At 35.3% G+C, this 22,764-nt stretch overlaps 1 protein-coding gene across 1 annotated transcript; it reads right to left on the bottom strand.

The window, feature by feature from the left end:
* Nucleotides 1-21,867: 21,867 nt before the first annotated feature.
* Nucleotides 21,868-22,359, bottom strand: LOC133823531 (uncharacterized). Its single transcript, XM_062256353.1, has one exon. The coding sequence runs from the start codon at nt 22,357-22,359 to the stop codon at nt 21,868-21,870; it is 492 nt and encodes a 163-aa protein (XP_062112337.1).
* Nucleotides 22,360-22,764: the final 405 nt, after the last annotated feature.

The following is a 22,764-nucleotide window of genomic DNA, read 5'->3' as shown; positions in this document are numbered from 1 at the left end:
GTGTACACAACCAAAACTCAAGTACAGATATTTGTTGGGAATTGTGTCCTAAAAGCATATGTAGTAGACAATGTTTTAAGAAATAAATAAATAAATAGAATTTTTTATGCATATATTTTATGGACTACAATAATCCTGTGATAATATTAAGTAAATATCAGAAAAATTCCCAAGTTCATATATGTGATCTCAACCACGTATTTGTACGTGAGGATTGTGTTTGAGATAAATGAACTTGAATAGTTCGTAGTAAAATAAAGTTATGGAATCTTTAGATTAATTACTACAAGTATGGTTCACTAGTATTATGAATATATGTGATCTAGATCCGGATTGCTAGTGTAGTAGGACACTTTAGTGGAGGTGCTTTATATATTAGAGAATATATAGAACTGGACCAGATATGTTTATTAATAATTTGTTAAATATCGCTTCGAAGTATTAATTAAATATATCAACTGATGATCATATACAAATAGATCTTAGTCCTGAAGTTACTATGAACTCCTATTTATGTTATATGAGTTCTATTCATTCGTTAGGGTTTGTCAGAATTATCAGGCTAGAAACTTTTATTTTGGGAACACATTAATGTAAATGACTGGGGACATAGTATACAGATAAGGAATCTATACCTTCTCGCAAGAGATTGAATAATGTTTCTCTTAAGGGTTGACTTTTGGGACTGAAAGGTTATTGAGATGAAATTCATAATTTGGTTATGAATTAACCTTCACTAGTATAGTTGATGGTACTTAAGGAAACAATATATAATTAAAAGGGTAAAACGATAATTTTATTCCTGGTTAATTATGAACCATTATTAGAGGGTTCATTTGTATGTAATAATTATATCAATGGACGCTTTATTGTTATAAAGTACTTTGTAAATGAAATGTCTATAATTACAAGAGTGCAGTCTCATATTTATATTGGAGTAATCATGAGATTATTTAATTAAAGAGTTTAATTAATAATCACAAATTTATTGGAACTTGGAATTATAGGTAAATAGGTCCCCACAGCAGCTCTATCAACAATATTCAAGGCAAGAGTTTATATAAATGGTAAAATTGTAAAAAGACATATTTAAGAAGAAATTTGTTCTACGGGCCAAATATGCAATTATGTGATAATAGTGATTAATTAATTAATTAGAATTTAATTGTAATTATCAAAATTAATTAATAATTAATTTTTGTGTAATTTTTTAAATTATATGAATAATTCATTTATTATAATTTTCGAAATTATAATATAATAAATAATTAATTTTTGAAATTAAAATTGGTTTTAATTAATTAGTAGAATTAATTAAATCTCTTTATTTGGGTGGGAGATAATAATTTGACAAGTTCAAATTGGATTTGAATTTGAAAGATTAATATTTATTCAAATAATTAATTATATGTGATAATTAATTAAAAAAGATAATAGATTCAAATTTGAATTCATTATCAAGTTGTTGGATTTTATCTGATAAGTTAGTTTGAATAAATAATTAAATAATTGTGGAAAAAATCTTGGACCCTATTTTGTAGGGAGCTACATGCACCAAGGAGTCCCAAGGACTCACTTGGACGTGTAGTAAGTAAAGAAACAAGATTGAATTTTTCACTTCTATTTATTTAATTAATTAATTAATGGATAAGTCAAAAGATAGTTTTCATGTTTACATTATTAAAATAATTAAATAATAGTTGAGAAAATAAATTTCCCTATTTATGAGGTACTGCACAACACACACAGATGTTGGACTGTGTGTGGTGTGCAACTATAGTAATAAGAGAGTTGATTTTTCACTTTTATTTATTTAATTAATTAATTAAAGAAAAATTCAAAATGATAGTTTTGATATGCTTATTAATAAGATAATTAATTAATTAAAAGATAAATTATAATTGGTTACATATTTATTTTTTAAATTTAAATATTTTCTATATAAGTTAGACTTATCTGAAAATAACAATATACTTAAATACTTTCCATCTCTCTCTAACAAGATACAAAACCAATCTCAGGCTTATTCTCTTGATCTCATGTGTTGAGTACATCAAGTTGAATCATAAATATACCATCCTTTATTCTCTAAGTGCCCACACACTTCTTGAGGTGTAGAGAATGTTGTAGAAGATCTTGGTGTGAGTACCTGGGCGCAGCTTGGATAGGAAGATCGTTTATTTTACGTAAAGATAGCAAAAACACTTGATAGGCATCAAGAGGTATGTTATTTATTCTTTTCTTGTTTATGATTAATGTATGTATATTAATGGATCCGCATATTTAAAAGTAGTTTAAATATGTTACAAAATTTTTGTTGTACACTAGGCCAACCCATCACACAAATCCGCTACGTATTAGGAAACTCGTTCCTAACAATATTTACAATAAATTAAATAAATAAATTAACAATCTACAAATAATTTATTTTCTACCAAACAATTAAAATAAAATTAACGCTTAACAATTTTTAATTTCAAATAAAACATAAAATTTAATAATAAATAAAAAAAATTGGTGCACTACAATGAATGTCTCACCACAATAAATAGATATGATCCTTACATTAGTGATTACACTTTAGATTGGGAGCATTATTCTAATACTTTCTATGTTGGAGTTAATTATCAATTTTAGTCGAATTATTACCCTCCATTGAAATACAATGAGTTCGGGCCATAGTATTACGATTCATCAGTTGGAATCTTATCATTGCCTTGAATACCCAAATGCTTTGGTTTGAACAGAGATCCCAACATGCTTATGTGCCTTGTCCTCAACAGCCTATTATTGCAGTGTCACAAGAACAAGAGACTTATTTTGTTGACATGCATAAAACATTGGTTACCACTAGCATTTAGACTCAAACCACTTTTCAAAGCATAGCGCCCATTCTCCTTAGCACTCAAGTATCTCTTCAGAATATGGAGAATACAATGAGACAAATTTCTACATCTCTTAGCAATATTAAAATTCAAAATATCGGAGAATTATCCACAAAACTGAAGAGTAATCCAACAGTGAATGATAGTGCCCTAACTCTCCAAAGTGGTACACAAATTAACTCACCGCCTCACCTAGAAACAACATCAAATCTAATTCCAAACCAAGTAGTTAAGAATTCATTACTAGAAGGGTCCTCTCCACCAAAGGTTGACACTTCCACTACAGTTGGTCCATCACTGCTTGAAAGGCCAGAATAACCAATTGTCCCATCGTACATCCCTCTTTTGCCTTTTCCGAGCATATTGAAATAGTCTAAGAAGGAGGATACGATTAAGAAAATCCTTAACACATTCCAAAAAATATAAATCCATATTTTTCTCATTAAGGCCATTAAGCAAGTACCATTGTATGTTATGTTTTTTAAGGAGTTGTGCACTAATAAAAAAAATTATAAGGTGATAAAAAAAATAAGTGTGGGGGAGAATGTTTCCTCGCTATTCTCCGAAGGAAATTTCCTCTTCATTGTTAGGACCCTGAGATGTTTACAATTCCATACACCATTGTTGAAACCAGGTTTGATGTTATTATTCGATTGGAAAATCGCACTAATGCTTATCCCCTAATGGTAGTTGAAAATATTTTGGTGGAGGTTATATTTGGGAGGCAACGGACGGGTGCTTACAATAAAATTTGATGGTGAAGTTATAAAGTTTAATGACTCACCATAACAATCATGACCAAAACATTCAGTCGAGCTAACGACATTAAACAAAGCAACGATTTTCGAGAGTTTTTCATGCCCTTATAATTTTATTTTGCATTGATTTTTAAATAATTTGTCTCTTGAGGAAAATTCTTTTATTAAGTGTGGGGGGAGGATTGACATTCTATATCTTTTTTTATTGTAAATAAAAGAAGAGGAAAGCATTTTTTATCAATTGTATTGCTTACGTGTTTAACTACATGATTATTTCATAATACAAAATTCTATAAAATCTTGAACATATATATGGTTACACTTGTAGTTACTAGGTCACAGTGGATAATAATTGTAATCATATGTTAAAAATAATTAGCCCTAAGACTAAATTAGTGGATGAGATTTTTATTGATTTGGTAATCTATGATATGATCTACTTACACGATGGTGTGATGTGTTATCAAAGTTATTGACCAAGAAGATAGGATTGGATGTATCTTGTTACATCGGACTAGGACTGACACAAATTATTAATAGATAATTAAGTATCGTTATTATCCAATCTAATCAAAATTAAAATGTTGATAATAGATCAAGTTGATCTCAAATTATGAGTGACGATATTTCTATTAATTACATTATCCGAGTCTTTTGACTTGTTCGTTAAAAGCTTGTCCTTATGGCATATCATATACTTACATCTTGGAGAATCAATAGTATAAAAGTATGAGAGTATTTATCATAATTATGAACTCTATAACCTTCTATATAAGAAGTGAAAAGATTACTGTAAGAACGCCCTAATCTATTACTTGTATATACGTCACTCAACTCATATATATTAGACAAATACCATTTAAGGAAAATTTCAATGGGACCTTGATAAATCATGCAATTTGAGCCCAATAAATTGAAATAAAAATGTTGTGCCTTTATGGAGTATTTGAAAAGAAAATAAAATAATGGGTCCCACTAATTTATTTTGAAAGATAAACAATAACATAAGTTCTTAATTATTCTTGACACTCATCTTGATCGTTATTCGTGCATAGGACACCCCGCGTCACACATGCCTAGATGTCAGAAACCCTATTGCCTATTTGAAATGGGGAAAGTAAGGGGGTGAGCTAAAAGCCCAATAAGGAAGTATGAACAAATGCAACAATATTCAAGAAAACAAAAGAAGACTAAATTTGTATCGTAAACTATATCATATTCATACTTATATATCATAATCATAATAATTCATATTCATACATCATGTGATCATAGCACCCTTACTGTCCATGTCACATCATGAGGTAACCAACCAAAGCATAAATTGGTAAGCCCTTCTCTATGAAGTAAACATGAACTCATGTGCTCGAATAACCTTGGCGCATCTGCCATATGAGTTATGTCATATCATTAGTAACTCCTTTACTGTGTCGCGTTCACCATGGTAACAACCTACTGCTATTCATGCAACATACAAGCAGACATACACGACTCATATCATAACATAATAACTCGTACTTTTCATAAAACTTTAGCTTACCATAGATCATAATTTCCATAACACCATAATTTTGCTATCATATTAGAGTATACTCTTCATAATTCATATAAATTCTAGCTAACTTACTTACCTCGAGTCCAAGCAAAAGTAAAGTGCGGAAAAGTTCACAGCGAGCCTACAATCACAATCAAACATTTGTCTTAAAATCCACACATGCCCAACATACATACCCCACGTGTGCATGAGCCATGCACATTGCACTATGACTCTATTCTTACAACAACATCAGATAGATTCATAAAAGAATAGTGTCAATAATACCAATTAATCCTTTATGGTTACAAAATAGAAATTATACATTTGACTAATAGGCGTATGTTTGAACGTAAAAATACACTTGCATGTAACATGCGTATGTGATAGTGTTCTTAAAGTTAGTGCTGAAGGTTAAATTATTTGTTCCTTTATTTTCTTGTCAATTTCTCAAAAATCATCAAGTATAAAATAATTTTCCACTTAAATTATTACTACATTATCCCCTTAAATCACATATTTTTCGTTCATAAATTTTATTACAAAAATTAATTTTCAAAAATAATTTCTTAGCTTGAATTTGCGTAGAAATAATAATCCCATTTATTATTTAGTAACAGTTAAAGGAATGTGACAAAATTTGTAATTACTCATAATTATTAAATAAATTTTTTGATCACCATTAAAATGTAATTTTACTTAATCATTTTTTAAATAAAATCTGCATTAATGCAATAGTTAAAATGCCAATTTAAATTATAGAAAAGAACCCTATTTTCATATATAAAATCTAAGGCATAAATCATTAAGGCATGCACTTTATATCATTCAATTAGCAGAGCCTTTCCTACAAAACTATTAAAAATCAACAAGCAACTTATGCTCTAAATTCACAAGTAAAAATGTTTGAAAAGATTTAACTATGCTCCCATTTATTCAAATAATTCCTTTGGTCATCTTTTAAAAAAATAAATTTGACTAAATTATTTTGTAAAAAAAATCTGCATGTATTTAGAGAAGAAAATTTATAGGTAAACATGTGAAAATCACAATTTTACTTGCATTAGTTTTAAAACATGAATTCAAACATATTTTGCTACCTTTTAAATCATCTTTACAACTCACGATTCTAAAAATAATAAAATCAGCAAGCATATATATTCCCACAACATTCTTAACATGCTCATAATCTTTTTTTAACAATTTTAACAAATTACCCTAATATGTTCTCCCATTCCAGTTTCCAAGAAGCACAACTATGCAAGCATTCAAGAATCTAAACCTTCTATACATACAAAACTTAATTAACATATTTATAGAACTATACACCAATATCTAACTCTTCAAACCACCTAGGATATATCTAAATCACTAGTGGCAACAAGATAGATAAAAAAAATGAAGCAAACATGCTAAAAATGCCCCTAGGCCGAAACCCTCATAGCCTATTGCTATCCCTTATTCTTTCCAAAACCCTAAGAAAAACCTAACATTCTGCTAAGATCACAAATATCAACAAGATAGGAAAAGAGTTAAAATCAAACATGCTAAAAGATAAGAAATTCCTAACATGTTTCAATTAAAAAAAATGAACACACACAAAAATAAATATTTATACTATACATAAAAACCCTAGGTTACCAAAGCACAAGCATAACATTTATAAAACCCTAAGATGCTTTAACCTAATATACATCATGTAGAAAATGATAGAAAAACATTTAAAATAACAAACCTCACAGATCTTTACATAATACAAATAATATTATATACACTACACCATATCCATAGATCTATATTTTTAATTCCCATTCTTGTACAAAAACACACACTTATTCATACACATACGACAACACACGCCCACACCACAAGTACACACAACCATAGAGCCCACACGTCTAGGCCACTTACAAAAATATAATCTTAATAGCAAATATTTTACAGAAAACTACTCATACATAATCTACATGCATATTTCCTTTCATGTTCCTATGAATTTTAGAAAAATAAAAAGAAATATGAAGAATAACCCTTATACATAGAGGCAAAAATCCATTCCAACTACCAACAACATATCATAAACATAATAGAGATCATGTAAGTCATCAAAATAATAATAGTGTTAGAGATATACTTTACCTCTCTTGTTAGAAATCAAGACCCAAAATGGCCACCACTCTTGACCAAACCCTTCCGGATTTTGAATACACAACAAAAGAAAAGAACAACAAAATGTTGTTAGATTCAAGAAGAAGGAGCCAAAACTAAAAATTTTCACCATGAATCAAGAACTTACCCAAGGGATTTCGAAACCCTATTCTCTTCCTCCTTCTCCTTCTTTCCTTCTCTCTTTATGCCTCATGAACACTCTTTCTCTCCTCCTCTCTCTAGGTTCGCCCAACCCCTTCAAATGAGCCATAAGCTCACTAGTTTCCTCATTCTTATCCCAGCCGAAACCCTATGGGAAATTACCCAATAATGGCCTCAATTTCTTCCCTTGGTTCCCTATCCCACAATTCATGAAACTGACAACTACTGCTTGATTGGATTGTTTTCAAAATGGAAACTTTCCTATAAGCCCACCTTAGCCTTGATCGATCACTCTCCCTCTCTTCCTTTATTCCTCATACTCGACCAACTCACGCACACTCAAGGCTAAGATCATACTTTCCCATTTTAGTACAAACCAATATCACTTGACTTTTCCTTATTTCTCCTTTTTAATAAATAAATAAAATATGAAATTACATGGTAGTCTATTGCATGCTCACCATGCATACCATGCACAAGCACACACACAACTGATCAAGTGCATCTCTACTAACCATGCACCTTAGTGCACCCAACAATTACTCAAGGAAGCTCTTAAAATAAAAATAATTAAATAAAATAATTAAAAAATTTATATACATATAATTTCTACCAAGCAATTCAAACAATAAAATAAATAAATTTCTAACACTTAACAATTAATAATAAAATAAAGCACACAAATTAATAAAACAAAAAAAATTATGCACTATAATATACCCTCCTTAAGAGGAATTTTGTCCCGAAATTATTTCTTACCAAATAACTCAGGGTATCTTTCTCTCATGTCTTCCTCCAGCTCCCATGTTTCCTCCCTCTCCGTACTGTTCTTTCACAAGACCTTAACTAACGGAATCCTTTTAGAACTCAGTTCCTTGATTCCCTTTTCAATGATACGCTCTGGTTTCTCATCATAACTCAGGTCCAGCTTCAAATGCAATGACTTGTAACTCAAAACATTAGAGGGATCCGACATATACTTACGCAACATCAAGATATGAAAGACGTTATGAATTTCAGATAGTATTTGGGGGAGTGCTAAACGGTACGCAACTTGCCCAACTCTGGCCAAAATCTCAAATGGAACTATAAATCTTGGGCTCAACTTCCCTTTCTTCCCAAAACACATATCACCTCTCATTGGCGAGTGTAACACCCTACTACCTTAGAGACGTTAACATGTGATTTTGAAATGTGACATTAGCTCGCTAATCAACGTTTACAATAAAAAAGTGTGATTAAATCAGTATAAAGATTCGTTTAACGAGAATTAGGTGTAAAAGATTTGGCAATTTATTAAACATAAGAAAGTGATACATTGGGATCCCAAAACACTGTTTCAAAATGTATTTACAGCTCAAAAGTTAAGGTACAATTGTCCTAAGCGACAAAATAATTTGTTTATGGCATGTCCCTCAAAACAACCCCGGCTGTGGCAACCAGGTAGGTAGAGCATGTACTAGCCGCTCCATGCCCTCCAACTCATGCTTGGTCAGCCTTTCCTTTACCCTTACCTGCACCATAGAGCACCCGTGAGCCAGGGCCTATGTAGCGCACCAAATTTTTTTTTTAGATTATTTAAAATTTTGTGATTTATTTGATTTAAATGTTAAGTGTGATGAATTTTTTTATTTAAGTGTTGTTATTTTATTTGGTTGATTATTTGTTTTATTTGATTGTTTATTATTTTATTTAATTGTTAGAATTGTTTGGTATAATCTTTTGAATTTAAATTTGTTAATTGTTTGTTTGGTTAATTAATTTAATAAGTGAATAATTTTGTAACATGTTTATTTTACTATTAGTGTTACATTTTAGATAAGTGTGACAATTGAGGTAATTATGTGAGATTTGGTTGAATGCACTAAGGTGCATGGTAGATAGTGATGCACCCTAGTGATTTAGTGTGTGCTAGTGCATGGTAGCATGGTACACATGTGTAGATTTTCTACACACTTTATATTTCCTTATTTTAGATTTTATTTGAATTAATTTATAAAAAAAAAGAAAAAGGAAAGGGAAATGGAGAGGTTTGGACGTGTGAACCTAAATGGGAAAGGAAGTGATAATCTTTATTTTTCCACCTATTGTGATATAATTAGATAAATATGAATTAAGACAAATCTTGGAAGAGAATAGGAAAGTTACCTTTTTTCTTTTATTGAGTCATTATGGGAAAATTAGGATAAAGAGGGAATGGGAAAAATGGAAGAGCATTATGCTCTTGGGGCTGCCAAATTATAGAGAGAAGAGAGAGAGAGAGAGAGAGGGCATGGCCTAGAGAGAGAAGGAGAAGAAGAAAGAAAGGAAGAAGAAGAAGAATAAAGGGTTCAAGCTAGGGTAAGGTTTTTGGTTGTTTTCCTTATGATTAATCTAGTATTATGATTGGGTTGTCTCTAACCTTGTTCATCTTCTTCTCCATCTTGATTATTCAAAATATACAACCCCCTAGGGTTTGAGCAAGGAGGATTATTGGACTCTTGGTTGGATTTGATTCTTGATTTTCTATCAAGAAGAGGTATTGAAATCCCTCCCTAAATTTTGTGATGGTTTTGATGAATAGATTATTAGAGGGATTATGGTTAAAAGGGGATTCATGTTTTGGGTAGAAAAAAAATGGGTACTTTGTGTTCTTGATATCTTGTTGATAATAAGTTGTTTGATTTGCATGAAGGGTATCATGGTTTAATGTATAAAAGGGTTATGATGTTGATTTTTCTATGTATAATGATTAGTGGTAATTTATGAATGCAAATATGGGGTTTCGGCCTAGGCATACCTAAGGATTATCTTGATATTTTTTTTGATGTTGTATGATTTTCAATATATTAGATCCATGTTTTAGGACCTATGTAATATGGGTAAGATGATAATTGGCAATCTTGATATTTGGATCCATGAAATTTTTATAGGATGCATGTTATATTGTGAATGAATAAATTATAAGATGCATGAAAATAATGATAGAAACATGTTAGGTTAATATAAAGGCATATGTGAATATGGTGTTATGAATTTATGTATGCTATTGCCATGGTTGTTGTTGTTGGATTTCATGTGTAGATTCAATGGAATAGAAAAAGATGGTTTTATAAGATTTCATGTGAATATGTTAGTAATATTAGAATCATGTATATAATAAGAGTATGATGAGATTTTGGACATGTATGATTTTATGTGAAATTTTTGGGATAAAAGATGAGTTTCATGAGGAATTAAGCTTGCTGATTTTTGTAAATAATTGGGTGAAAGTTTGATAAAAAGATGATTTGCATGCATAAGTAATGTCCTTGATGTTATGTTAATTTTATGAAATTAAAAAGGGGATTTTAAGTCTCATTAAAATGATATTTTACTCAAATAATTACCTACAGAATTTTTATTGATTTTTGAGAAAATATGAGCTTTTAAATTGAATATGGTGATTTTTAATGATAAAAATAGTTGCTGGAATTTTTGTAAGAATATATGAAGTGAATTTCACTAAAATGAATTTGATGAGTTTTTGGAAAAAATTATTTTTCCTAAGTTATGGTAATATTGAAAAATGGTATTTTTAATGGTATGAATGCATATTTTGATAAGTTATGATTTTTCCTTTATTTTGATTGAGAAAAATATTTAGATTCTATTTATTTGTGATTTTTGAAGAAAATAAATGGTGGCTGAAAGTTTGTTTTAAAAAGGTTAAAACTTGTTGTTTAATTGTCACATGTGGATTTTGTTACATAAAACTAAGTCTTAAATAATTTAAATAAAAATATATTTTTCCACACTTAAAAATATAATTTTCACATCATTTATGTAACACAATGATAAAATTTATTTTTCTAAAGAAACATATTAAAAATAGGCATTTTAATTAAATCAAAGCTTTTTGGTTAATTCTTTGTAATTTGAGATTAATGAATGAAATTTGTCACATATTTTATTTTTGAGCTAAAATAAAATAATGTTTTGAGAAATTTAATCAACTTAGAAATTTTAAGAAAAATAAAGCATGTAATATGTCTATTGATTTTAAAATAGTAAAAGTAAGAAATGTAGAATTATCATTTTTGAAAACGTCTCTATTACGCAATGTTCCCACGTATGCATGTTACATGCAACTCCACTTTTACGTCCAAAATTATGTTTATTATTCAACTATGTGGTTTTTATAAAACGATCATGCATGTAAAATGGGTAAAACGAGCATTATTCTTTTATGGCGATAATTGCATGTTTTGTGTAACTGATATTATGTGTGCATGACCCATGCACACATGAGTTGTATGGAATGGCAAAATAGTAATTTTATGAACCTAAGAAATGTTATTTTGATTATGATATAGGCTCGTTGAAAGATTGTGAAAATTCTTAGCTTGGACCTGGGGTAAGGAAGTTAGATAGATTCTATGATTTTATGCTATGAATGGTAAGACTGTTGTGTGAATAAATTGTTATGAATTATGAATGCCATAACGTGATAATATGTTGAATGTGATATGTGTATGGATGTTAGATACATCAAACCAGTTACGATGTCAGATACATCAAACAGATTACGATGTCAGATACATCGAACGAGTACTAAGGACATTGAGACGTAACTCCTAGGGCAGACGCGCCGAGGTTATTCAAGGACCAGAGATCTCCTGTTTACCTCATAGGGTGACATGGACAACTAGCGATCCATGCTCATCATGTATGCTATATGTTTGTGATATGATGATATGTCATGATTATGTTATGATATGATGATATGTTACGATTATGTTATGATATGATGATATGTTACGATTATGTTATGATATACCATGATGTTTTAGATGATCGTTAGTGTTTGTTTTTTGTTGTATTCTTACTTGCTTATTTGTTTGTACTTCCTTACTGGGATTTTAGCTCACCCCCTTACTTTCCTTCTAGGCAGCAAATAGGATTTCTTTATGGCACGCGTGGTGACGTGAGGAGTTCTTTCATCATGGGGTGTATGGCGTGGGGTAATCCTATGGACGGAAAAACGATCAGCGTAGAACGCCATTTAAATTATGTTTTGTTTTTAAGAGACTTTCCTAAATTATCAGTGGGACTCAGTTATTTAATTTTTGGTTTCTTTGAACTTTGCATAAAAATCTATGTTTTATTTTAAAACTTATGGCGCCAACTTGCATGGTTTTAAACAAGTCCCCTTGAGACTTTGATAATGAATGTTATCCCTTTATAAACTATGTTATGCGAATGTTTTGTAAGTATTAGTCTAGGGCGTTCTTTACAGCCTAGCAAGAAAACTCAACACATAGCATATGACAACCCAATCCAGTAATACACAACTTAAATAGATAGCAGCTTATTCACATGGCGGCCTATGCCATCCCAGGGGCTTTACCAGGCATTGGGTTCATGGTCTTCAGCTAACGGGTGAGTATAGTAGCCTTAGGGGGTATCACCCAAGCGGCTTGCATTCAACATGCTTAATGCTTTTCCCGGCCTTTGCCGTTACCGCCTTCGCCTTTTCCAGCCTTCGCCATTCTCGACCTTTATCTTTCGCGACCTTCGCCGATCATTCACAATTATAAAAACATGGCATAACATGTCATAAATATTCACACAAAGCATTAAACACAGATAATCGGGCCATGCCCTACTCTACGGGCACAAACAGTTTTCTTACTTGTGTCTCGAGCTGACTGACTAATGCAATCCTGAGCACAATCCCCTAAACCGAAGCCTTGGCGGTAAAACCTAGTCTCATCACAATAATAATAACAATCCATCAAGCCCAAAACCAAATAATAATTTTGTAATAATATTCTAGCCCCCGAGACCTTGAATCCTACTAAATTGGGTAGTAGAACCCTTTATGAGCCCTTAAATTTGGGTACTTGAGCTTGAAGCCCTACATTGGCCTTTTCCCCTATTTTGAGTTGCGGTCCGCCCCTAGGGTCTTTTAGGGGACAAGGGCCACGGAACATCCTGCTTGCATCGCGACGCCTGGGGAAAATCAGAGGTTCGCCAAGCCTCTTTGCACACACGACCTGTGGTGCCTGAAGAACAGGGTCGTGGCTTAAGCCTAAACCCCAAAATTCTGCACATTTTCAATATGTTTTCTTCAGCAAAATTTATGAATTTACACCCAATTTGACCCCTACACTTGAAATTAAACTTATAATTCGTGTCTAGGCAACCTAGTCAGTATAAACACTTCAAAAACCATCCCATAATCCCATTAAAACCTTGAAATCATACTTAAGGTTGAACCCCATAAGTCCTCTAAACCACAACAGAAAAACTGAACAAGATCAGCAGAAATCCTCACCTCAATTGTGTGATTCAAGCTCTGAGTTGCTCCAAACTACTTCAGGTTTCAATTCCTTTTAAGCTCCAAGCTTACTCCCTTGAAGTTCAGCAAGAACTCCCTTAGCCAAAGTGACAGGATGAGAGCATGAAGAGAGAGAAAGTGGAAGGTTGAGAGTTGTATTTTTTTCTTCTAAATACTTCTAGAGTTCTGATTAGTAGAAGTCTATCCTCACCTATAAAATGTCCAAAAATGCCCCTAGGTTTAATGCCTCCAAGGGCAATCCTGTCATTTACTCTATTCTTGCTAATTCCTCGAGTGTCCCTATAAATCCCTAATTAATATTGACATACTCAAATAACCGCTAAGTCACTACCCGTTACCTAGCAATCCTAAACACTTGCTACATTCCCAAAATACCCCTAGGCTCACCCCGAGCCGGGTATTCGACCCTGTTGTGACTATTATGCTATTCTTCTCCCTAGAATAGTCTCAGATCACATGTCATAGATATATCTCCACAATACTGTGGTCTCATTCATTGCACACACGTAATTTACATTTATGCTCTCAACGGGCCAAAATCACAAATATGCCCATATTAACAAAAATGGGCCCACATACATATTTAATTCACCTAAACATTCATTTCTAATGACATAATCATTTGTCCACGTAATCACATATTAATAGACATAAATCACAAATATCCATGTAATATTACGTTAGCCAGTCATTGCACATACAACTACATCTCCTTACCGAAATTTTGTCCTTGAAATTTACCTGAATAAGTCAGGATATCGATCCTGCATATCAGACTCAAGTTCCCAAAATGGCTTCTCCACTTTGTTGTTCCTCCACAACACTTTTACTAAGGCAATGGTCTTGTTCTACAAGACTTTATCTTTCTGGTCTAGGATCTGAATCGACTTCTCCTCATAAGACAACTCTTTATCCAGCTCCAGGTTTTCATAGCTCAACATATGTGTAGAATCTGATACGTACTTCTGGAGCATGGACACATGAAATACGTTGTGAACCCCTGATAAAGTTGGAGGCATAGCCAGTCTGTAAGCTACCTCCCCAACTTGTTCCAGAATCTTAAAGGGGCAACAAACCTAAGGCTTAACTAGCCTTTCACTACTCTCAATGAAGCAACTCTGAGGAACACATGATAACCGACTTGAAACTCTACACTCTAGCATCTCAAGTCTGAATAACTCTTCTATCGACTCTGGGAGGCGAGCATCCGAGTTCTAATCTTTTCAATCATCTCATTGGTCCTCTGAACAGCCTCAGGACCTCAGTACTTCCTCTCACTCATCTCATCCAATGGATGAAAGATCTGCACATCCTCCCATACAACATTTCATACGGAGCAACTCTGATAGTCACCTAATAGTTGTTATTAAATGAAAACTCAATCAAATATAGATAGTTACTCCAAGATCCCCCTAAATCTAAGTCATAGGCCCGTAACATATGCTACAGTATCTGAATCGTTCTCTCATACTATCCATCCGTTTGAGAACAGTAAGCAGTACTAAACCGCAATTACGTGCCTATAGCCTTCTGTTTTCTCTCCCAAAACATAGAGGTAAAGGTGGGGTCCCTATTGGATACTATCAACCTCGGAGCCCCATGAAGTCGAACAATTTCCTTCACATACAACTCAGCATACTGCTCCACCGCATGAGTTGTTCTAACAGGCAAAAAGTGGACTAATTTGGTGTACCTATCCACAATCACCCACACAGAATCATGTTGCCCCACCATCTTCATAAATCCAACCACGCAGTCCATGGTGATATCCTCCCACTTACACTCCAGAATCCCTAAACATTTAGCCACATAATCCACTATATCCTTCTTCATCCATAGCCACCAATACAGAGTTCTCCAGTATTGCTATATCTTCACCATACCTAGATGTAGAGAACAGGGAATAGTATGAGACTCATCCAGAATCTCTCGTTTGATATTACAATCCATCGAAATGCATATTCGACAGTTATACCTCAGTAAACCCACACGTGAAATAGAAAAATCTATAGCCAATCCAGCTAAGACATCCTCCCTATGTTTCCTCAACTGGGGATCCACCTTCTGCACTTCCTTGATCCTCTCTAGGAGTGTGGACTGAAGTGTGATATTGGCTAGCTGACCAACTACCAATTCAATTCCTGCTCTGGTCATCTCCTCTGCTAACTCTCCTGATATCTGTCACGCGTTGAATAATTGCTCTGGGCCCCTCCGACACAATGCATTTTCACCACATTGGCCATTCTTAGATGATACAAGATCTGGCAATTTTAGTCCTTCACCAACTCCAGCCACTGCCTTTGGGGCATATTTAGATCCTTCTAAGCAAAGAAATACTTTAAAATTTTATGGTCGGTGTATATTTCACACTTTTCTCCATACAGATGATTCCTGCATACCTTCAGTGTGAATACAACCACTGCCAATTCCAGATCGTGAGTGGGATGCCTCTACTCATACTCCTTCAATTGTCATGATGTGTATCCATCCTGGATTGCATCAATATACAACCCAAACCCTACCTCGAAGCATCGCAATGGACTACAAACTTTTGATTTTCTTATGGAAGACTCAATACCGAAGCGGTGATCAGTCTCCACTTGAACTCCTTGAAACTGTTCTCACATCTATCCGTCCACACATACTTGGTCTTCTTACGTGTGAGCTCAGTCAATGATGTAGCTATTCTGGAGAATCCCTCAACGAACTACCAATAGTACCCTGTTAATCCCAAGAAGCTTCTAAATGCTGGTACACTGTTCGGCCTAGGCCAATCTCTCACTGGCTCAATCTTGGTTGGGTCCACCCGAATCCCCTCTTTACTAACAATGTGGCCCAAAAATGTTAATTGGGGCAACAAAAATTCAAATTTTTTAAACTTAGCATATAGCATATGCTCTCTCAACAACTGTTGTACCAAACGAAGATGTTGCTTATGCTTTGTCTCTGACTGGGAGTACACCAGTATATCATCGATGAATACGATAAAAAACTTATCAAAATAATCCTTGAAGACCCAATTCATCAAGTCCATAAAGGCTCCTGGGGCACTGGTTAATCCAAAGGACATGACAAGGAATTCATAATGTCCATACCTCGTACGAAATGCGGTCTTAGGTATTTCCTCCTCCATGATCATCAATTGATGGTAGCCAGATCGAAGGTCAATCTTAGAGAACATCGTCTTCCCCTATACCATATTAAACAAGTTGTCTTAATGTTATCCCGAGCACGATCCCCTAAACCCGATCCTTGGCAGAAAAACTTAGTCACAACGTAATAATAATAATAACAATCCATCAAGCCCTAAACCAAATATGAATTTCATAATTATATTCTAGCCCCCGGGACCTTGAATCCTACTAAATTGGGTAGTAGAATCCTTCATGATCCATTAAATTGGGGATCCCAAGCTTAAATACCTACATTGGCCATTTCCCCTATTTTGAGTCGTGGCCTGCCCCTTAGGGATGCGATCCTCTACAAGTTAGAGAGCCTTGGGGCTCTCTTCTGAGGGACTTGGACTGCTTTGCACCCTTCTTGCGCTGTAACACCTGGACAAAATTAGCAGCTCGCTAAGCCTCTTCATGCACATAGGCCGCGGTGCCTGAAGAATGGGGCCGCGACTCGAGCCCAAAACCCATAATTCTTGCATGTTTTCATTACGTTTTCCTTAGCCAAATTTACCAATTTACATCCAATTCGACCCCTGCACTCAAAATCAAACTTAGAATTCATGTCTTCGAAACTTAGACATTATAAAAACTTAAAAAACATCGCATAATCTCATCAAAACCTAAAAATCAGACTTAAGGTTCAACCCCATAAGACCTCTCAACAACAACAGGAAAACTCAACAAGATCAGCAAAAGTCCTTACCTAAATTGTGTGATTAAAGCTCTGAGTTGCTCCTAACTACTTCAGGTTTCAATTCCCTTTAAGCTCCAAGCTTACTCCATTGAATTTCAACAACAACTCCCTTAGCCAAAGAGATAGAATGAGAGCATTGAGAGAGAGAAAGAGGAAGGCTGAGAGTTGTGTTCTTTGTATTCTAACTTGTTCTAGAGTTCTGATTAGTATAAGTCTATCCTCAGCTACAAAATGTCTAAAAATTCCCCAAGGTTTAACCTTAGCCACTTAATGCCTCCAAGGGAAATCTTGTCATTTGCATTATTCCTGCTAATTCGTCGAGTGTCTCTATAAATCCCTAATTAATCAGGACATGCTCAAATAACTGCTAAGTCACTACCCGTTACCTGGCGATCCCAAACACGTGTATTCAACCCTGTTGTGATTATTCTGCTATCCCGCTCCCTAGAACTGTCTCAAATCACACATCACAGATATATCTCCACTATACTGTGGTCTCACTCATAACACACACAAAATTTACATAATGCCCTCAACGTGCCAAAATCATAAATATGCCCCAATTAATAAAAATGGGCCCACATGCATATTTAATTCACCTAAATATGCATTTCTAATCACATAATCATTTAATCCAGGTAATCACATATTAATACTCATAAATCAAAATTAACCATGTAATAATATGTTTAAGCCAATTATTTCCCTCCCTGCATGCTAATCAAGGCACTAAGCTTTAATAGCAGATTTGGGGCATTACAGGGAGACTCTCAAGAACACAAACTCATCTACTGAAAAATCGATGTCTTACCTCTTTAGATCTGCATAGCTATTTTTCCTACTTTGAGCTGTAAGCATCCATTGGCAAATTGTCTCAATCGCCTCGCTGGCTTCCTTAACAACCTCGGGGCCTAAAATCTACGTTTTCCCAACCTCATCCCAGTGCAAGGGAGTTCTACATTTGCACCGATAAAGAATCTCATAGAGAGTCGTCCCAATAGTGGATTGATAGCTATTGTTATAGGAGAACTTAATCAGTGGTAAGTATTGGCTCCAAGACTCCAAAAAGTCCAAAGCACAACATCTCAACATGTCCTCCAGAATATGAATGGTCCTCTTAGATTGGGCATCGGTCTGGGGATGAAAAGCGGTACTAAACTAAAATCTTGTACCCATAGCTTTCTACAACCCTTTCCAAAAGTTCGATGTGAACACTGACCATTTGTCAGAGATTATCGACTTTGGCACCCCATGAAGTCTCACTATCTCGCTAACATAAAATTATGTGTACTTGTCTACTAAATAAGTGGTCTTAACTGGCCGAAAATGGGCTGACTTATTGAGCCTATCTACTATTACCCAAGCAGAGTCATGTTGTTTTGTGGTCCTATGTAACCCTACCACAAAATCCATTGCTATGTCTTCCCCTTTCCATTCCAGAACATAAAGTGGTTGAAGTAGCCCTGCTGGCCATTGGTGTTCCGCTTTCACTTTCTAATATGTCAAACATCTGGCGACAAACTCAACAACATCATTCTTCATTCTAGGCCACCAATACAATGCTTTACTGTCTTGGTATTATCAATCATGGATGTAAGGAATAGGGCATTGTATGCGCCTCTTTCATAATACAATGTTAGGCACACAAATCCTATCCTTATACCGCAACAATCTTTCATTAGACATAGCGATGTCACCGATACCACTTTCCTGTACCAAAGCCTCTTGCTTATTTAGGGCTTCATCCATGTCCTACCCTTCTCTGATCTATTCCAATAGGGAGGACTATAAAGTGAGGTTTGTTAGGCCTCCTATTACTAACTCAATACCAGTGTTCATAATTTCTTTTTGCAGAAATGTTTCTATTGTGCTCAGATCTGAGAAGGTTCCATGTCTTCGCCTACTCAATGCATCAGCCACCATACTGGCCTTACCTGGGGGATATAGAATTTCCAATTGTAGTCCTTTACTAACTCTAACCGTCGTCGTTGTCTCTTATTCAGCTCTTTCTGAGGGAAGAAGTACTTCAGACTTTTATGATTAGTGTAAATCTCACATTTGTCTCCATAAAGGTGATGCCTCCATATTTTCAGTATGAACACCACTGCAGCTAACTCAAGGTCATGGGTGGGATATCTCTACTCATAGTCCTTGGGTTACCTTGAGGCATAGGCTACCACCTTCCCGTTTTGCATCAATACGCAACCTAAACCATTCTTAGATGCATCACAATACATCACAAACTTCCCGCCCTCTATGGGGACCACAAAGGATAGGTGCAGAGATCAACTTATCATTCATACTCTGAAAGCTTGCTTCACTAATCTCAGTCCATGTGAACTTTTGGTGTTTGCAGGTTAAGTTCGTCAAGGGTGTGGCAATTTTAGAGAAACCCTCAACAAACTTCCGGCAGTAACCCGCTAACCTGAAAAGCTTCAAATCTCCGAGGCATTCTTGGATTGAAGGAATTCCCTAATGGTCTGGATCTTAGCTCGATCCACTACTATTCAATTCTTGGACACTATATGGCACAGGAAAGTCACTTATTCCAACCAAAATTTACACTTAGAGAACTTAGCATAAAGTTGGTGTTCTCGTAGTTTATTGAGCATCTACCTCAGGTGCTCCTCGTGCTCCTCCTTAGTGTTTGAGTAGATGAGGATATTGTCTATAAACACAAACATAAACTTATCCAAGTAATTCCTAAACACTATGTTCATCATTTCCATGAATGTCGCTGGGGCATTAGTGAGTCCAAACCACATCACTAGGAACTCATAGTGCCCATAGCGGGTTCTGAATGTTGTTTTAGGAATATCTCCTTCCTTCACTTTAAGCTGATGGTACTCAGATCACAAATCAATCTTTGAGAACACTATTGCCCCTTCTAGTTGATCAAAGAGGTCATCTATCCTAGGCAAAGGATACTTGTTCTTAAATGTGACCTTATTGTGTTCTCGGTAATTGATGCACATTCTCATACTTCCATCTTTCTTCTTCACAAACAGAACCAGTGCTCCCCATGGCGAATGACTAGGTCGTATGAACCCCTTGTCCAACAATTCACGTAGATGTGTTTTGAGTTCCTTCAACTATATAGGTACCATTCGGTAGGGTGCTTTGGATATTGGTCCCGTCTCTGGTGCAAGCTCGATCACACATTTGATTTCTCTATCCGGGGGTAAACTTGGTAAGTCCTTGGAAAACACCTCAGAGAACTCACAAACAATGTGAACATTCTCAAGTTTTAGCTCAATCTCTTCAGTCTTATCCACAATATTTGCTAAACATGTTGAACACCCATGCTGCATCACGTTCTGGGCTTCTAATGCATATATGATAGGTGTGCGAAATCCTATCACTTCTCCCTTAAAAGAAAAGAGTTCTCCTTCCTCATGTCTGAACTCCACTATCTTTCTTCGTCAGTCTATCATTGGTCAATATTTGGCTAACCAGTCCATGCCTAGTATGGTGTCATGATTTTGTATGTCTAACTCTACGAGGTTTGTTGGGCGCTCTCTGCCCTCAACTACTATGGAATTTGACTGTAAAAACCTATTTAACGACATAATGTCTCCTAATGGTAACATAGTACTAAAACTATGCTAAAAAAGTTTACAAGGCAAACCTAGTTTATCAATTACATTTATAGTAACATAAAAGTGAGTCACTCTAGAATTAATGAGGACTCTACACATCATACAATACATATGAAGCTAACCTATGATGATGGTGTTAATGTTGGCCGCATCTTTTTGGGTCAAAGCAAAGATTGCCATTACTGCCTTGCCCTGCTCCTGTTCTCCACTGTGGGCAATTCTTCTTTAGGTGGCTTGCCTGACTGCATTTGTAACACTTATTTGTGCCTTATTGACACTCTCTTAGATGTCTACATGAGCATTTAGGAAAACTAGGGTACTCAACTTTGTTGTTCTGGTGGTTTCCACGGTTGTGACCATTGTTGTGATTATTATGGTTGTTGTGGTAGTTATAGTTGGTTTGAATGTTTCCATTCGGGGTCGGGGATTTAGGCCTCTTGTCATTGCCATTACCCTACCCCTTATGGGCCTTCCTCTTGTTACCTTCGTAAAAACCCTTGTTTCTATTGGCCTCCCTTCTTGCGACACTATCCTTCCATATGCGGTCTTCTAAGTATTCTTCATCAAGAGCCTAATCCAAAACCTCAGCCTAACTAACCACCTCAGCACTGTTCCTCTTGAAATATCTAGCATTCTTACGCTTAAGTATTCTCATAAACCTCTGGACTTGCATGGCCTCAGTTGGTAATATTTTAAGTGAAAAACTCTCCAATCTATCATACTTCTGAGCATAATCAGTAACATAAAGGTTTCCTTTAACCAAGGTCACAAACTCATCCACCCTGGTATCCAATATAGCTGCATTATAATACTTTTTGCTAAATGCTTGAACAAAATCTGCCCAGGTCATAGTGTTTAGGTCACGAGTTTGCTTTACCACATCCCACCTTATCCTTGCATCCATTTTGAGTAGGTTGGTTGCACACAAAACCCTTTGATGGTCGTTCAGCTCCATGTGGTCGAAGATAGCTTCTACAAACTTCAATCGATCTTCTCCCACCATAGGGTCGGTTTTCCGTTTGAAGCTAGGTGGGGCTTGCTTCCTAAATCGTTCATAGACTGGCTCAAAACCATAAGCCATTGACAATGGTGCAGGTGGGGGTACCGGAGGCCCAGGTTGTACCAACAGTACCTGGGGTGCTTGAGGTACTTGCCCGGCTTGAGCCAACTCTTCGTCCCTCTGCCGTCACTGTTCCCTAAATCTGGCTATCTCTTCAGCTGTGAATACTAAAATTCAGATTGAATGAGGCCCCCGCCTCGTGACCGTCAAAACATAGGTTTGGGAAGGAAATAGCCTCGCAGACATGCCCCTGCGCCTCGCGCTAGGGCCTAGCGGACACGCCCCTATGCCTCGCACCAGGGTCTTGCGGACACACCCCTGTGCCTCGTGCTAGGGCCTCACGGAGACACCCCTATGTTTCGGGCTAAGGCCTCACGGACACACCCTGTACCTCGCGCACATGCCCTTGCATCTCGCACCAGTGCC

This window comes from Humulus lupulus, chromosome 1, assembly GCF_963169125.1.
Source record: "Humulus lupulus chromosome 1, drHumLupu1.1, whole genome shotgun sequence".
NCBI classification, from domain to species: domain Eukaryota; kingdom Viridiplantae; phylum Streptophyta; class Magnoliopsida; order Rosales; family Cannabaceae; genus Humulus; species Humulus lupulus.
This window is presented reverse-complemented; position numbering and strand designations above follow the sequence as displayed.